Genomic DNA, 18,677 nt, shown 5'->3' with positions numbered 1-18,677 from the left:
GGTAGCAACAAAAAACGATTTTAATACCAGCCTGCTACCAGTAGCCAACTCTGTCTTAAATCTCTTTAGCATCCAGCCAAACTAGAGGAACATGGCAGAGCACGTAGAACTGAAAAAGAAAACACGAATGGTGGATGTTTCTTGGGACACATAATCATGCCTTTTTTACAGGCTAGTGAAACCCCCAAGAGTGATAGGAGGGGAGATGCCTACACTGAACCAAGAGCACATCTTTCCAGGAGGAAGAGAAAAGGAAGCAGTGTGGTTGAGCTCTAGCCCTGGACTCATGGAGGAGAGGCCTCACTCACTCTCTACTCAGATGTTCTTGAAAAGTTCATATTACTTCATTGTTCACATGAGGGATTTGGAGTCTCAGATTGAAGAACTTATTGAAAACTCATACAGGGGCTGGGGCTGTAGCTCAGTGGCAGAGCACTTGCCTAGCCTGTGTGAGGCACTGAGTTGGAGCCTAAGCACCACATAAAAATGAATAAATAAAATAAAGATATGCTGTCCCTCTACAAGTACCAAAAAAATAAAAACTCTTACAGGAAGTAGATGGCCAAAGCAGGACTTGAGACCATGGTCTCTAAGCCTCCACTCTAAACCCTTCTCTTTGGTATCTTTCAAAGGACTGCCTTCATGAAAAATTCTCCTGAAGACCTTCCATACTCACAAGACTTCTTACTGGATAATAGAAACTCCATTTAAAGGCCCATTCTTGCTAATTTGGCTCTTAAAAAGGAAGGAGGATAGGATCTTTTAGTTATTTTCCTAGAAATTTCATGCATTCAGCAGTAAGTATCAAGAGTACAAACTCAGCATATGGTCTCTAGGCAAGGGCTGGAGCACACAGTGTCTCTCCTTGCTTGGAAGTCCCCCTAAGGTCACAGTAGGCCCATGAGTACTGATTCTATTGCTCAGCAGACAGGTAACAATAACAGTCATAGCCAGCATTTCTTTAATGGTTACCATGGCCTAGACACCATGCTAAACAACCCTTAAATATTAACTCATTCAATTCTCAAAACAACCTTTGAGAAGGCAATTATTATTCCTGAATAAAGTGGTAGAGGATGTCTCTCTAGCTACTTACGATGCTCCATATCCCTCTCCATCCTTTTCTCTGGAGGGTAGGCGTCCTAGGAGCAAAATTGTGCAAAATTATGCTTTATGAAGTGAGCTGTCTTCTAGAATTTCCATTATAAAGAATACACAAAGCCTTATAAGACATGAGTGGTGGTGGGGGGGGGGGAGGTGGAAGTAGACCAAGGGAGAAATGTTAAAAAACACAGGTGAAGGTCAAGGTAAGAAACAGGGATACTCTGCAAAGACGGAAAGTGGCCTAAGAGAAAGAATCATGAAATGTTTTCTAGGCCCTGAGCATATTTGTAAAGTGCTGTAAGTAGAATTAACTTCTTTCCAAAAGACTGAATTTGCACACTTGCCAAGGAATAAAGGCAAGGTGCACCCATTTCACGGGGGAAGAAACTGAGGCTCCAGAATTTTAATTTATTCAGTCGCTGTCTTATGAAAGTAATGGGACCCAAGTTTGACCCCCAAAGTCCATGTTTCCTTATTTCTGATATGAAAGCATAGCTAAATCTAGGATGAATGAGAAGCACGTGACAAAAATTGAAAAATTGAAAGCAGGAACAAATTCATATGCAATTTAAAAATTTCAATTCTATATTTACATTTGAGGTTGTTAACATCCGTTATTTTAGCCAAGTCCAGAATGCCAATGTATGTTGAGAAAATAGAGGAAATCTAAACAATAGATATTTATAGCTAATAGATCACTATGTTTTTAAGATAAGTTAATACATTAATTATAGATAATATGTAATATGTAATATAAGTTAATATATCTAATATGTAATAAAATTTAATACAAGTTAATATATTAAATATGAATTTAAATAAATTGCTGACTTTTCATAAGTCTTACTTCTAAAGATACTATATAGCTGTTGTGATATGAAAATATTCAAAAAACATTGAAAAATTTGAAAGCACAAGAAAGATGATAACTCACAACTGAAGCCAACCTTCAACAAAAGATTTCATAGTATTGTTTGAAGCCATATATAGGGTACTTTCTCTTTTATAGAGCCCTTTTTATTTTAAAATTATCGGGAAAATGTAAAGGTTAAATATCTACATGATTCTTGGTCCTTTCAAACAAACATAACTAAGATCCAGAGGCAAATACAATTAGTAGCTAAAAATTTGAGGTATATAAAATTTGGTTTGAAAGAATAAGTAAGCCCCAGGTCTAAACTGATACAAAGATGTAAAAATTAATTAGGATACATATGAACTATTCTAGGTCATGAACTGAAAGATTGGCTTAAAGATAAGTATATATATATATATATATATATATATATATATATATATATATATATTTTTTTTTTTTTTAATTAAGCTGGGAATGATAGTGCATGCCTATAATCCCAGCTACTTGGGAAGCTGAGAAAGGAGAATTATAAATTGGAGGCCAGCCTTCACAACTTAATGGAACACTGTCTCAAAATTTAAAAATTAAAAAAGGTCTAGGGATGTAGTGGTAGAGCATCCCTTAGTTCAATCTCCAGTAGTACAAAGAATTAAAATTTTAAAAAAATATATATTTTTTTTTTACAAATGAAAGGGAGGCAATGTTTCAGAATTAAAGAGGTGCCCCAGGTATCCCACAGTGGTGCAGAATCTGCCTTCATGGAAATTCACAAATAGGACAAAAGTACTACTTATGCCTAGAACCTGAAGAATTAAACAAAATGACCTCTTCAGGCGTCTTCTTGTCTCATGATGTTTTAGGTTTAATTACATTTCATGAGTAATGTGTTATCAGAAAATACAGCAGAAACTAAGAGCTCAGGCGTCAGAGTAAGACAGTCCTCCCTCTGAATCACACCCTTAACTGGTAGTCAATCATTTGGAATTGTCTATAAAAATTTTAGAAAGTCCCAGAACATTCTGAGCTTAACATATAATTTTAAGAAAAGAAACAACTTAGTCTTCTATTAAAACACTGACAAACAGGATAGAATTTCTATTTCTATTTCTATTTCTAGAGGTCACAGGAGTCGCTGATTCCACCATATCTTCATCTGAATTCTCTCTAGGTTGTCCGTCTAGAGTTTGCCCTGAGTGCACTACCCTTAAATTCTTCAGCAGAACTTTTCTTCTGAATAATCCTCACATTGCAGGGCTTCAGATGAGGTCCTGACATTTTACCAAGGCAGGAGGTGGAGCTAAAACTTAGCTGGAATTCAGTAAAAATTCTGTTAATTTGATTTTTGTGGCCCTACATTAACTAGCTGGTCTACACCTCAAACTCTTCTCCTTCTAGTTAATTAAATTTTTAGAATGAGGGAGATCCTAGGTAGAGCTTTCTCTGATTTCTCTACAGTGAAATACATTTTGGCTACCAAACTAAGTACCCTCAATAACCTAATGAAAAATCTTCTCTCTGCTCCCATCCCATCCTTTATTTCCCTACTTTATCGTTTAGCATGGCTTATTATGTGTTGGACTCTCCTACTAGATTCCAAACTACTTGAGGGTAGGTTCCATGTCTTAGTTATATCAATATTGTTAGCATTTGGTTCCTGCCAGACCATTAGAGATTATCAATCAATGTTGTTCTGAAAAGAGGCTATGAAGTGTGGTATTACAAGAATAAATAATGAAACCAAATCCATCTGGGAGTTAGGAGCTATAGTTACAGTTGGCTATAGCTGCAGTGCTAGGACATACATACATCCCCTCTGTAGAATGGGGATACTAATATATACCTTGTAGGATTGTTGTAACAATTTAATTAACATACCAAAATGCTTTTAACAGTGCATTTAATTCTTATATGTAGAATAAATATAATTATTAGTCCTCAATAAATAATAGCTTCCATCAAACTGGAAAATGGAGTGACCCTTTCATGGCTACAAGCTAATTTATTCCAAAGCATGTTGAGGCATCTCGAGATCAGACATTCTGCTTCAAAGATGGCCAGTCTGACACCATTCACCTTTCTGGAAACTCACCTCAGTCACTCAGAAAGTCACCATCAATTCACTGGTGTACATACAAGAATGAAAGATTATCTGCTACCCTTGTTCTCATCCCTGACTCTCAGACTCAGATTTCAAACAGACTTGGACTAGGATGAGACAGCTAGAGCTAGGCGTGTAAATGGAAGGTCAAGTTAGAGGTGAGAGGTCGGTAGTCCAAGGACTCAAGCCTCAAACAAACTTGAGTTACCTGGAGATTTAAGCCAAGCACCATTTGCTTCTGGGTTACCCTTCTGAGTGGCCCAGGACGGGCGCAGCCTCACCTTATGGAACTGCGGAGGGTATATTCGAGCAGCCCCATGATTCAACAGCAGCTGATAGCAGATCTCAGGCTGGGCAGCCGGTCGCACCGAAGTGACCTTCAGCACGTACTGGATAGCAGCACAGCCATTGATATCCATGAGATTGGCTTCTGCACCAGCTTCCAACATCATGTGCATGAGCACATGGTCACAATTCCAGGCTGCCTTGTGGAGGGGGGATTTAAAGTCGTCATCCCGGGCATTGACCTCCGCCTTATTGTCGAGCAGCATGCGGCAGATGAGGTGGTGCTCCCTGCTGTACTCCTGCTCCTTAAAGCGGAGGGCCCAGTAGGAGGCGATGGCCAATGGCGTCTCCATGTGGGCGTTCACGCTGTCCACTATGGCCCCGTGCTCCACGTAGAAGGCCACCAGCTCAGAGAGGCCGAAGTGGGCAGCCGTGTGCAAGGGGGTCTCCTCATCCTGGTTGTTGGTTTTCATATTCACGTTTGCACCTGAAGGGGGAAAATGAGTCAGACAATTACTTATACTTATTTAGTCATTCTTCCCAGGGTTCGTTGAACATGACTTTTCTGGGTGATTCCTTTTAACCCCTGACATCTCCCCTCCTGACCCAGTTGCATTTCTCATCTCCGTGGAAGTCACTCTTTTTAAACAACAGCGCCACCTCCTGGAAAGCCCACAAATGCACCCGGGGGAGGGGAACACAGAACAAAGAAGGCTGGAGCCTTGTAGAAGCTCAGTTCCTAACTCCCAGGTGGATTTGGAAATATCAAATGATTTCTATAACCATAAAGCTTTTATTAACAGAACACCAAACACCATTAAAAATAAAGGTTATACCGCAAACTTTGAAGCTCAGATGGGTGACTTTAAAAATCATCGATTGTTTTGAATGTTTCTTCTCGTTCAAAGCTGATGAACCTAAAAGTTTGGTGCAGGAAAACTTCAGTGGCATAGAAATTACCCGGCCTTTTCACTGAAATCACAATCTTTGGAATACAATGAAAATACAGAAAATACATTTTTCTCTCTCTCTGGCCACCAAACTAGCCTAAAGGTCATATTTTGCATTAAAAAGGGTAAAAGCTACTATAATAGAAATACTCCCTGAAAGAAAGGAAATAATTTAGAGACTGTAATATCTTTGATTTATGGTTGAGAAAGGATATTAGAAATACATCTTTTGTGTGTTTGAAAAGCTCCTGGAAATTATTTAATTCAACCCACTTATTTAACAGACCAGGAAACTGAAATAAATTATATTTTTTGATAAGTAATGTTAAGCACTAAAATGGTCAACTTGAGAAGCTGAAATTTCCCTTCTCCATCTAATTTAATATGGCGAACCAAATGACCCCTAGGGGGCCAAGTCTATAATCAATTCTAGAAATTTTTATAGCTACTTCAAGTGTAAGTCTGAAGAGATGTTATTATTGTTATTATTATTATTATCATTATTATTTCAATAACTAATATTTATTTTGCATTTACCCATGTGCAACCTTCTGAGCTAAATTCTTTTCATTTACTGCCTCATTGAATCTTCCCAGCAACTCTTCACAGTATGTGCATTTTTAATCCTAATTTTACAGATGAAGAAATTTGCACTTAACAATTTGCCAAAAGTACAACAAACTAGTAAGTAGCAGAATCACGATTTGGGAACAGACAAGCTGGCTTCAAATTCCCTTATTACTATGCTATTCTACCTCACTATTATTTTTCTGCAGAAATTTTTTCTGTACATTACTTTTGTTTGATATTTGAAAACCAGAGCATAGTAGAAAAATAATGTTGCCTTTTTTAAAATTCAAAAAATCTTTTCTCTATGGATTGTTCATTTATGCCCTTATTTATGGCATATGAAACATACTTGAGAAAAGCAATACTTCCACTACCAAGCTTAGTATGCTACACAAAATCAAACCTCCAGTGAGGTTTGCAAGAGCACATTGCTCTCTGCAAACTCTGAGACTGTGTACTTCTAAATTGCAGAAATTCGAGCTGCAACCAAGCTGATCTTCCACAGAGCCCCTGTATTCATCAGTATTCTGCCCTGGAAAAGTTCTGGGTGAGGTCTTCTTTCAGGTCAGGTCTTTGCTCAGGAGTGAAATGGAATGAATAAGCATGTTTTCCCAGCAGCCATGTGCAGGGTCACATCAGTCGCTGGAGACTTTCCAGTAAGGGAGAGAAGCAGAGGGTCAGGATGAAATTTTTACAGGCCAACGTGGAACAACTACATCCTTTATTTTTTAATGGACTTGGACGTTTACAATTGATCCTTGACCCCTTGGTACAACTAGATATGCAGCTTGGCTGTCTTTTCTGATTAGGAGCTCCTTATTTTTATACTTGAATTGTGTCTTTGAGAATAACTATTCCAGGGAATATTTAAAATTGGATGGTTTGACTACTTTTTGATTTTAGGTTTTGGGGATTTATTCAAGAAATTAGATCAGAAACATAATTTTTGGTGGGCTTATACAAATATTTTTTAATGTGAGAGTACAATGCATTAGTTTCCCAGAGCTGCCATAATAAAATATCACATGCTGGATAACTTAAAACAACAGAAATTTATTCTCCCATAGCTCTAGGGACTAGGAGTCTGAAATTAAGGTGTCAGCAGGGTTGGTTCCGTCTGAAGGCTTGTGGGGGAGATCTGTCTCAGTCTCTCTTCTAGCTTCTGGTGATGGCTGGTAATCCTTGATGACCCTTCGCTTGCAGATGTCTCTGTTTCCATCCTCACGGGGCATTTTCTTTGTGTCTGCTTTTCATATGACCATTCTCTTATAAGGACAGCAATCCTATTGCACTAGGGACCCACCCTGCTCTAGTATGACCTCATCTTAATTTAAGTAATGCCATCTGCAACAACCCTCTTTCAAATTCACATGTTGAATTATTGAAAATTGAGGGCTAAACCTATTTCTTTTTCTTTTTCTTCTCTCTCTCTCTTTTTTTTTTTTTTTTTTTTTTGCAGGGGTAGGGGACATAATCCAACCTATAAAATGTAACTTGCACTATAGAGTATTTAAAATGCACATTTTATTTATCTTACATATATTATATATTCATATATAATTATAAAGTTACCATACATACAATTATATCCCAAGTCAAGAAATCAAACGCTTCTTTTAAAAAAATTTTTTTTTTTTTTTTAGTTTTAGTTGGATACAATACCTTTATTTTATTTATTTGTTTTTATGTGGTGCTGAGGATCGAACCCAGTGCCTTGCACGTGCTAGGTGAGTGCTCTACCATGAAGCTATAACCCTAGCCCAGAAATCAAATACTTCTAGACCCAGAAAAGCCCTCTACTTCCCTACTCTCTCCGAACACAGCTCCATTTTGCCAAAGGCAGCCATTATCAGAGAATCAGGTGTATTCAGTTAATCAGATCTCTGCATTTCTTTTAGTTTTTCCGCTTTTGTATATAAATCTAAACTAGTGGGTACTTTTGCACTTAGGACAGATGAAATCATGAACACATATTCATTTATGATTTGCTTCTTTCACCCAACCTTATGCTGGGGAAAACAATCTATACCATCATGTTTAACACTCATTTATTCATTTTATTGTGCTCTATCTTTTAGAATAAGTAACTCATGATTTATGCATCCTACCGGTAATGGATATTTCCAGTTAAGTCATTCCAACCACAGTGTCAATCCTGTATCCCAGTGCTCATGTATGAAAAACAAAACAAACAAACAAAAAAAACTCTAGTTTCTATACCTATAAGTGAAATGGCTGGGGCATTGAGTATGTGTATCTTTAACTTCATTAGATAGCATCAAACAGGTGGTTGTGCCAGTGTGTGCTCTAATGAGTATGTGTTCTGTGCCACATCCTCCTCAGCAGTGGTATTTTCAGTCTAATTAAATTTGGTCAATCTGGTGGGTACTACATGATATCTCATTGTGTTTGAATGTTTTAGGGAAAACATTCAATTAAGTTAAACACTTTAATATTTGCATTACTTTTTATGTGCTATTATTAGTATTCCTAATACTAATATGTTAGTATGTGTTGCCATATTATCACTTTAAACATTTTTAAATAACAACATAATATTCCAGCAAGTAAGTGTACAACCTACTATTGGACATAGAATATATTTCCAAAATTTTGATCTTATAAGTTAGAACATCTGAAATAGGTTGAGGATCTTTATGAATGATTACCCAAAGTTACATTCATCTTTCCCATTGATGCATAAAAGTAGCTATTTCCCTCAATAGTATGTTATTATACATTTTTTAAAAAATTTTTTTTGATAGTTAGGAAGAAGAAATGGTGTCATTTTTAAAATCCAAATTCACATTTGATTAGTAGAGTTTGAACATTTCCTTTGTAATTATTAAATAGTTATTAGATTATTAAATAGTTTTCTTTGTAATTATTAAAATTCTTTAGTTCATGGTCCAAATATTAATCTACTTATATATTGAATCTTTTATGTTTCATTTGCATTTTATGAACTCCTCACTAAATTAAAATGTAAGCTGATGCTATCATATGCTGTATATTTGAACCATTTTATTCAGATTTTTCCTAAATACAGTGGCAATAACTTTAGATAAGCCAACTTTTCCTTGTTTTTTTCCTCTTTATATTAGAATGTCCTACTTCTCTCAGAGATCGCATAACTATCCAGATTTGTAATATAGTACTTTATAGATATTTTAACCCATAAAATATTTAACACTTGATTCATCTGGGCTTTATTTAGATGTACACATCAATTTAGAAAGATTTGATTTTCTTATACTAAGGAATCCTTCCATGCATAAATACGGTCTATTTCTTTAAGAGGGTTTCTTTACATTCCTGTAAATTTACATGCCCTAAAAGAGTTTGTGAGTATTTTCATCCTAGGTGAGCAGGATAAATGATTGGGGATAAAGTAACTTTTCATGAGAGGATGCCCTCCGCGAACTTTATAATTCATGCAAGGCACTCTGGAATGCCAACCAAGGAGACAGATAAAAATTTAAATTTTCTATGCATGATAAAGAACAAGGACCTTGCAAATTTCACCTGTGGGCAACAGATACTAAGGTTTGTGTGCACTGAGAATGGGATAATCAGGGTAGATAGAATAAGACTTAAGCAGGTTGGCCAGCCACAAGGAAGGGCCCCAGGCCCAAGGGAAAGGTAGTTGTGGGGAAATGTCCTGAAGGCAGGATTGAGGAGGGATTTTAACACAGTGCCATTAATATTACATTTTTCCTTTTCTGCCATTGTCTTCTTTGGGTGTATTCAAGAGATAGCAGTGATTTCATCAGTCCTAGTGAGGAGACCTCAAGGGTTGGCTGGCCATCCACCATCAGTCGTCACTGTGGCTCCCTCTGCTGGCCTTCCCTGCTCCCTACAGGCCCTCAGAACCATCCTGGGCCAATCCTCCACTCCCTCCAAGTTCTGTCACTTCGCAGAGAATCAGGGGAATGGGAACAGGTCTCTGTCACTGCAGAAACTCTCACCCCTCTGTCTTCCCAAACTTGGGGAATCCCTTCCCCCCTTTCATATCCCTACACCATCCCCTCTCTCATGGTCATGATTTCTTGAAGATCTCCTGTCGGGGAAAATGGGGCTGAGTTGGAGGACCAGCCCAGATGAGTGCTTCCCAGCCCTTCAGGACAAGCCTTTCCTTCCCTATTCTTCAGTAACCTCCATAGGTAATACCACCTACCTTCACACATAGCTTTGAAAAATAAATACAAAGTCTTTGCTAACATTGATTAGAAGCAAAATTATGATTGTTATAAATAATATAAATTACAAAGATGTAGTGTGAAATTGAACTCACTAATGTTTGGGGAAGACCACCCTAGATGACATAATGAAACAGTGCCTTCATTGAACCCTTATTTAGAATCTGAACCGCTACATATTTGCACTGATACAGGTGTTTTGTATTGTAACTCAAACATCTTGAGCATCACAGCCATAATGAATGATATTCTCAAATGAGGAAAAATTAGACAGTTCTGAATAAATCAAACCCAATATTACCTTGATTTTTTTTTTACTATAGTTACTTTCCTAGAAATGTCCATGTTTACCTAAAAGTCAAAAGTATTTTATGATTACATGTTGAGTTAACTCTATTTTATTACTATGTCTTAATATCTATTATTACAATAGCACCAAATTAAGATTTTTATAAAGTATGAATTATTCCAGCATACAGAAAATATTATAACATTTAGATACCATAACCCTATTTAATAGATATTCATATTGCCATATTTACTTTAGCTTTCTTTTCTTTTTTTTTTTTTTCTGAAATAGAACTTTACAGGAAAGCCTGAAACACGTCCTTTTTCTCTCCTCCCTTTCTTCTTCCACAGAGATGACAACTATTCTAAAGTTAATGTTTGTTAAACAATGTTGACTACTGCCTTTGATTTGTAGTCAGTGAACTATATTACTTCAATTTATTTTTATGTGCTTATCTAGTTCCTTTGTTTTAAGTGACTGCCAAACCCAGAAAGTGGCCAAGCTAGATCCCTAGAAGGAAGAAGTTTCCTAATCTTCTTTTCTTTCTTTCTTTTTTTTTTTTTTTAGTTTTATTGATTTCATTTTTTTAAATACACGACAGCAGAATGCATTACAATTCTTATTACACATATACACCACAATTTTTCATATCTCTGTATATAAAGTATGTTCACACCAATTCATGCCTTTACACATGTACTTTATTTTTTGTATTACAATTCTTATTACACATATATTCCACAATTTTTAATATCTCTGTTTATATATAAAGTTTGCTGCCACCCAATTCAAGTCTTCATACATGGGTACTTTGGATAATGGTGTCCATCACATTCCACTGCCCTTGCTAATCTCCTGTCCCCTTCTTCCTCCCCCCACCCCTCTTCCCTATCTAGAATTCATCTATTCCTCCCATGTTCCTCCTCCCTGCCCACTATGAGTCAGCCTCCTTATATCAGAGAAAACATTCAGCATTTGTTTTGGGGGGATTGACTGACTTCACTTAGCATTATCTTTTCTAACTCCATCCATTTACCTGCCAATGCCATGCCTAATCTTCTTTTCTTTACCCCTTTCAAGTTTAAAATTATTAGTCAGCCTCGGATGTCTGACTTTTGAATTGGGACTGAGTTTTGAGATTAAAAGTGACTGTCAAACTTTCTCTCTCTCTCTCTCTCTCTCTCTCTCCCTAAGAATTACCTGAGAATATATGAATCTGCCTGTTTTCATCCCACAATGGGGGAAAAGCTAGACCCTCTTAAATAATTATTAATTTAAAGAGACACCAAAGATAAAACTAATATTGTTTTATGACTGCACCTCATATCTCATGCATCATCCGATTATAGTTTTACGTGTCCAGTTGATTTTTTAGGTAGGATTACTTCAGGCATGTTTCTAAGAAGTCAGGTACCTGACAATATTTTCCTAATGGGGTGTACATTGAAAATGCCATTTGAAGAATATGCAATTTTTGAGTAACAGCATTTTCTCCACAAAATTCTGTATGTTTGTTCCACTCTTTTTTAATACCAAACACTGTTGAGAAATGGAAGCTCACCAAGTTTTGTTCCTTTACAAGTAGTCTTCTATTTATTCACTTGATTGCATAATTGTACTATTTTATTTTTGAAATTGGATATTTTATTAAACATGTTTAGACTTCTTTATCAATTTTGTCAAAAACCAAACCTAACCATTTCATCTCCAAATGGGTGCATATTTTTAAAATAAAGATTTTTTTCTTCTAGTCTTATGAATATAGGTCATATTTTTAAAGGAAACATTTCTTTCTATATTAAAAACTAACCCCTCTTTTTGGGGGGCTTAAAATGTTCACTGCCCATCAATTATCAAATTATAGTCATTGTTAAGAAATTCCTTCTCACAATTTTTTTTAACTTTGGATCTCAAATGCATGAATGAACATAAGACTAAATAAGCTCATGGCTTTATTTTCAACATCCTCTAGAAAAATTGCACTTTTCCTAGAAAAGGTGGTAAGACAGGGTAAAAAATTCTTCAGTCTTATTGTTCATAGCGGCCTGCAACTTGTGTAAAGGCACAGAGAAAATATTAATGTGGGCTGACAGCAAGGACTGGAGGAGAAATTTAGTTCAATTTACTAACTTCAAGCGGAGGCTTAGAATCCTCATTAGCTCTCTTTGATCTGAGATGTTTCATTCTGGTGCTGCACACCTGGTCTCATCAACTTGAGCTACATCTGCCTCCATTCAAAGGACTCGTTCAAGTTTTGGTGCAGGTAAAAGAGATCATGTTTGCTCCATGTTCCTTTATGAAAAAATTAATAAAGTCTGCTATTTTTTTGAACCTTCACTATGAGTCTTACATACATTGTCTCATTATTAAAGGTAAGCTTTCTTTTGAAACATCTGTTATTCAAAGGTTAGATTTCTTTATTCCTATTCAGAGCTGTTCATTTTCTGAGTGTTCTGGAATTGTTTCTCAGGTCTGCTTCTTTGTCAAGGATGCAATTTTGTACAGTGTCAAGTTTGTTATTAACTGTCACCAAAGCATATTTTCAGTTGGCTGCTTTGTTCTTGTTTCAATTTTGCCCTTTCAGGCTACAATCTAAAGCAAATACATTTTCTTGTATCTTCCATAGTCTTGTCTTAAATGAAATCTTAAATGAAATACCCTTTTCCGTAAGGTCTCATTTCTCTAATACTCCCATTGTCTGTACTCTGAAGTTAAGAACTACTTTCTTCTAGATCAGCAGGAACCATTACTTCCTTGCCCTGTATACCTCATCCTTTAAGGTTTATGCCATCCAGGGAAGTTATTCCTCATCCTTTTTTATCAATAATCTCACAACTCTCAGTGACTCTACCGTTTTCACAGGCAACATAGGTATCCAGCTCAGTCTTTCTCTTATCTTTGTGCTAAGCCTTTTAGACACCCCATCTAACACACTTGCATTGCCCATTCCTAAAATTTCCAGGGCAAATTGCATTACCACTTCCCAAAAAAATCTCACTAGATCTTCCTGCAGTGATTCCTGTTAGAGGTTTACGCATCTGCACTCTGCTAGACTTAGTACAAATTACTGGTCCCAGTTGTGTCTCTGTCTTACCCTTCGCTACTCATTAAATTCTTCCTTGATTGCCAATATATTCTAATTTTTCCATAGACTAGGATTTAGTCAGGATAAACTAAATAGATATTGTAACAACACTCAAATCTCAGAGCCTTAGAGCAATGATTTATTTCTCACTTTCACAAAGGATGGATCAAATGTCTTCTATTTGATCTCTAAGGAATCCAAGCTGCCTTGGTTGGTCCAGTGGTTTTGCCACCTCTACCTGAGTGTCCTTAACCAGAGAGAAATTGACTGTAAATCCAACATGAAGCAGGGGCTGTGGTGCATGCCTGTAATCCCATCAGTTTGGGAGGTTGAGGCAGGAGGATCACAAGTTCAAAACCAGCCTCAGCAACTTAGTGAAGCCCTAAACAACTCAGCCAGACCCTGTCTTTAAAGTACTGGGGGGTATGGCTCAATGGCCAAGGCCCCTGAGTTCAATTCCTAGTACCAAACCAAACCAAACCAAATCAATCAAACAAACAAACAAAAAAACTCCCATATGAACTTTTCATCCCAAAAGACTGAAAGTGACTCTTATTTTTCCTTTTTGCTTGTCATTAGTTAGAAGAGTCATACACCTGCTAAACCTTAAAGGAACTAGAAAGTGTGATCTCCAGTGAGCCTGAGTAGATGAGAACCACAGAATAGTGACCTCTACTTTTCTACCACCACTGAATGGAGTTTCTGCAGGTGGCAATAAAATGAACAAATAATGCTTACCTTAACTGCCTCCCTTTTATTTTAAGAGAAAAGAGGTCTCTCCTTTAATTGAAGGCCAATACCTCCGTCTTTGCAATTGATCATATTCCCAGCAACAAAATGTTGCCCCACGAATAATTTCTCTGTTCTATATAGTCAACATCTCCTTTTGCATCACTCTGCCTTCATCGTATAAGCACAGTTACCCTTGTCCCCACCTTTTCTTCCCTTTGAGCTACCCTACAATTTATTTTGATCTATTTTTGGACAAATATCTTGGAAGTATGTACTCTGTTTTTTGTACCTGCTTTCTCACCACCCAGATACCCCTCAATCCACCAGAATCTGCTGGGACGACCCTGACAAAGGCCACCAGGGGCCTCCAATGGATCCTTCCCACCTACATTTTTCAATCTTTGTCTACTGCACTTCCCTGCTACATCCAGTGGTGCTGATGATGCACTTCTTGAAATTCTAAGCTCTTCAACTTCCTCTCTGACTATTCCTTAATGATTTTTCCAGGATTCGTCTTATTCTCTCACCCCTTACATTGTTGGGTTTCACCCTGAATGTCGTCATTTGCTCCTGCTCTTCTTCCTATACATAACTTCCTTGAGCAATCATAACTACTCTTTTCATGTTACCTATGAATAGAATACTCTTGAAATTATAGGAACAACTATATATCTGACGATAGATTTTTTAAAAAACAGAATACAATAGTAAAATGGTAACCCAATTTAAAAATGAGCAAAGTTACAGACAAGATGGTGCATGCATATGATCCCAGATACTTGGGAGGCTGAGGCAAGAGGATGACAAGTTCAAGGCCAGCCTTCACAACCTACTGGACTCTTGTCTCAAAATTTAAAAATGAATGGGGTAGCACAGTAGTAAAGTGCACTTGAGACCAATCCCTAATACTTTAAAAAAAAAAAAAAGGACGTTTTATAGAGAAAATATGCAAATCATGCAAAGGTGCATAATGCCATTAGCTACCATAGAAATGCAAATCAACTACTTCAAGCCCACTAGAATAGAGAATAGATGTGGTAAAATACATACATATGTATAAACAAGTATTAACAAAGGCATGGAAATATTGGAATCCTTACACACTACTGGTAGAAATGTAAAATGTTGCAGACATTTTGGAAAACATCATGGGATTCCCCCAAAAAGCTAAACACTGTGCTATGGTACCACCCAGCACTTCCAATTTTGCTAATATTGCTAAGCATATATTTTAGGAAAGTGAAAACATACATCTACACACAAAAAAATTATCTATTAATATTCATAGCAGCATTATTCCTAATAGCCCCAAAGTGGAAACAATTCAAATGTCCATCAACTAGTGAATGGATGAATAAAATGTGGGATAGTCATACAATGGAATATTATTCTTTAATCTAAAGCAATGAAATGCTAGTACATTGTTTTATTTCATTGTTTTTAACTAACAATGAAAACATTCTGCTAAATGAAGGTAGCTCAACATAGAGAACCACTTATTACGAGATTCTATTTTTATGAAAAATCCTGGGTAGAAAGGTACATAGAAACAAAAAGTGGGCTAGCATCTGCCTAGAAGCAGGGGCCTTGGGAAGATGAAGGGTGATGGCTGACGGGTACAGCACAGGTTTCTTGTTGGGTGATGGAATGTTCTAAAATTGATCCAGGTGGTGTTTGCATAATGAGTATTTATTGAGCCCCTGCTGTGTTCGATCCCTTGATCTAGGCCCTGGGAATAATATAGCCACTAAAGAAAACAGACAGTGTCACCAACATCATGAAGTTGACTTGTTAGTGAAGAAGATGGACAAAAAGTTTCCTAACACCTCATACAACAAAGAGAGGATACAGCTGGATAAGAAATGGAGAAGGACAAGGGAACAAGATGTTTTTCACATAAAGGCTCTATAAAGTGTGATGTTTGGGTGGTGAGGAAGGAAACCATTTGAAGTTCCTGGGGAGAGGCCATCCTGGCAAAGCAAGCCGCAGGAGTGTAGTTTCCAAGGTAGGAACAAATTTGATGGGTTCAGAAAAACACAAAGAAGACAAGCACCAAAAGAGATGAGTGACAGCGGGAGCCGCAGGGAATAACATCAGGACGTCAGCGAGGAACCCAACAGTCCAAATGCAAAGGGGACACACAGGGAGGCAAAATGATTCGCCAGTGCACCTCCCCTCACTCTGTCTAGCTGTAAAAGCAGGGAAATTATATCAGGTCCATCATCGTAGCTCAGGAAGAAAGAGTCTGACTTGGAGTCAGATGGCCAGAGTGTAGGTGGAGTGAAGGGCTCAGACTGGATCAATTCTAACAGCACCAACAGGTCTGGCTATTGTGAGGTGTGAGGAAAGGTAAGGAAACAGAAACACCCTCTAGGCCTTTGCTTGAACAACTGGAAGAACTGAATTGTGATTTCTTGAGATGGGACAGGTGGTGAGCACAGAGGGACCAGTGGGAGACAGGGTAAGTTTGAGATGATTTTGGAATGTCCAGGGTGGAAAGATTGCAGAGAGAAAGAGAGGTATCTGGAAGCTGAGGGAGAGGGTCAGGTTGGAGAGAGAAACCTGGTTGAATACCTTATGATGACATTTGAAGACAGGCTTGGGTTTATATGGGAAAACTAGTGGGGGGGCACACCAACACTTAAACACAAAAGAGAGAAAACCCCAGCAAACAAGGCTGGAGAAAGGCCCGTGAAAGGGTTAGAAAGTCAGCTTGGCTAGTTAAACAGAACTCCTGTACACTTATCTGTTTTCAAAAACAAGTTTTTTCTTTAACAGCTATCTGTATTTAAAAAAAAAAAAAAGAAAGAAAACTATATTGAAAACAGGAAGCAAATATCAAAGACTACTTTCCCTCTGTCTCCTGAAGCAAATCTTTTTCATATCAAAGCTTATCTGCCAACTCCTCAGAATATTGCCTCCCATCCCTTGGGAGGCAGATATTTTTTTTCATCGAGCCCATGTTTATTTATCATTTTGTTTATTTTAAACTTACTCAACCTTAAAGAAAAGATATCTTTCTAGATGTGCTATTGGAGAACAATCATGGTGCAGGCACTGAGCTCAGTCACCTTATATTTATTTCACTTTTTATCTTTTTAATTCCAAAAAAAAAAAAAAAACACTGATTAAAATTTAGCAAAACAACCAGAGATAAGACTGAATAACTCAGGCATTGGAAAATGTACCATTATTATGTTATATTGCACTAATCTTGTTGGGCTCATGAAGTCAGACCATATCTTATGGTTGGGATGAGTATTGTCACTGTAGGAAATGAATGCTATTACTGTCATTCAACTGAAGAAGAGGTTAATCCTGAGGAAGTTTTTTAAAAAAAGTAAAAGACTATGAACTTAGAGAAAGTGAATAAGGACTTCTTCCTCTATCCAGGGACAAAATTCTGCCTGTTTGGGTAGGAGAACAAGGAGGAGGTGAGGACCAGTTCTGAGGATGAAGATGAATGACCCAGGCTCCATGGAAGCAGGACAGGAGGGAGATAGGGGATGATGTGGCAGGAAGAAGACAGATACAACTGAGGCACAAAATCAGCAGAAAACAATTACATACGCAGAAATTAGGTAAGCAGCAAGGGGCTTAGTAGCAATGACAGCAGCAAAAGCCACATGATAAAGCCCATCTCTGGTGTAGACAAAATCCTTGACTATGAGTAAAGTCCTTTAGTCCAGAGAGAACACCTAGGTTCTTTCTACCACCAGTAGCTTCCAGAAAGAACAATGGCCTGAATAGAGTTTAAGTCTTTGCTGGGATTCCTAGCAGAGAAAGAGAACCTTGAAGAAAGACTTCACCTTAATGCAGAATGTGGCCAATTGCAGCAGTTAGACCCAGGATCTCTGTATGTGATATTGTCTGTGTCCCAGGCTGGTGAAATCAGAGGTGTACTACGTAGTCTAGGACCCTTAGAGGAGAATAGAAGAAGGAAACTATTTCCTCAGCTTTCTTTGTATCCCTGCTTTGTATCCCTGCCTGTTAACTCCTGGGGTCTTATAGAGGCCACATCCACTTCAAATTTTAGATGGAATTAAGCAGAGGTCTTCACAATTTTTGCCTGTTTCTTATAGAAAGGCAACTTTTACAATAATTTCCCTCTGAGTTGTCAGGGTAATGTTCCCTCTCAGCTGGGACAGAATATTTCCCATAAACTTCAAGTTGGACTTCTTTTTTACCATCTTCAAAATTGAGACATCTGGATGAAAGGTAGAGATACAGTATCTTCTCTTAATTCCTGACATGATGCATGCTGTGAGGTGTACTGTCAATGAACACAGAATAAAAAGAAGTGAAGGTAGGGGAGTCCGTGCTCTCGATGCCAGACACTTCTGAACATGCAAGTCAACCTCCTTCTCCAACTCTTGGGGAGCCATCTATCTATGTTGTTTAAGAAAATACTGTGTATGACATCCCCTCAAAAACGTACATACCGTTGGTGATAAAATTAGTAGATAACTTATTAATCTTTGGCTTATTGTTTGTTTAGTTTATATA

The 18,677-nt window shown here is 37.4% G+C and overlaps 1 protein-coding gene across 1 annotated transcript in view; it reads right to left on the bottom strand.

Moving 5' to 3' along the window:
• Asb4 (ankyrin repeat and SOCS box containing 4) overlaps positions 1–18,677 on the bottom strand; it is a 56,414-nt gene that overhangs the window by 12,986 nt on the left and 24,751 nt on the right. Inside the window, exon 3 of the mRNA XM_076861393.2 lies at positions 4,343–4,833. Within this exon, the coding sequence (XP_076717508.1) occupies positions 4,343–4,833 (491 nt within the window). The remainder of the gene's footprint in view (positions 1–4,342; positions 4,834–18,677) is intronic.

This window comes from Callospermophilus lateralis, chromosome 1 (assembly GCF_048772815.1).
Source record: "Callospermophilus lateralis isolate mCalLat2 chromosome 1, mCalLat2.hap1, whole genome shotgun sequence".
NCBI classification, from domain to species: domain Eukaryota; kingdom Metazoa; phylum Chordata; class Mammalia; order Rodentia; family Sciuridae; genus Callospermophilus; species Callospermophilus lateralis.
Note: the sequence above shows the minus strand (reverse complement) of the source record. Positions and strands in the feature narration are given on the sequence as shown.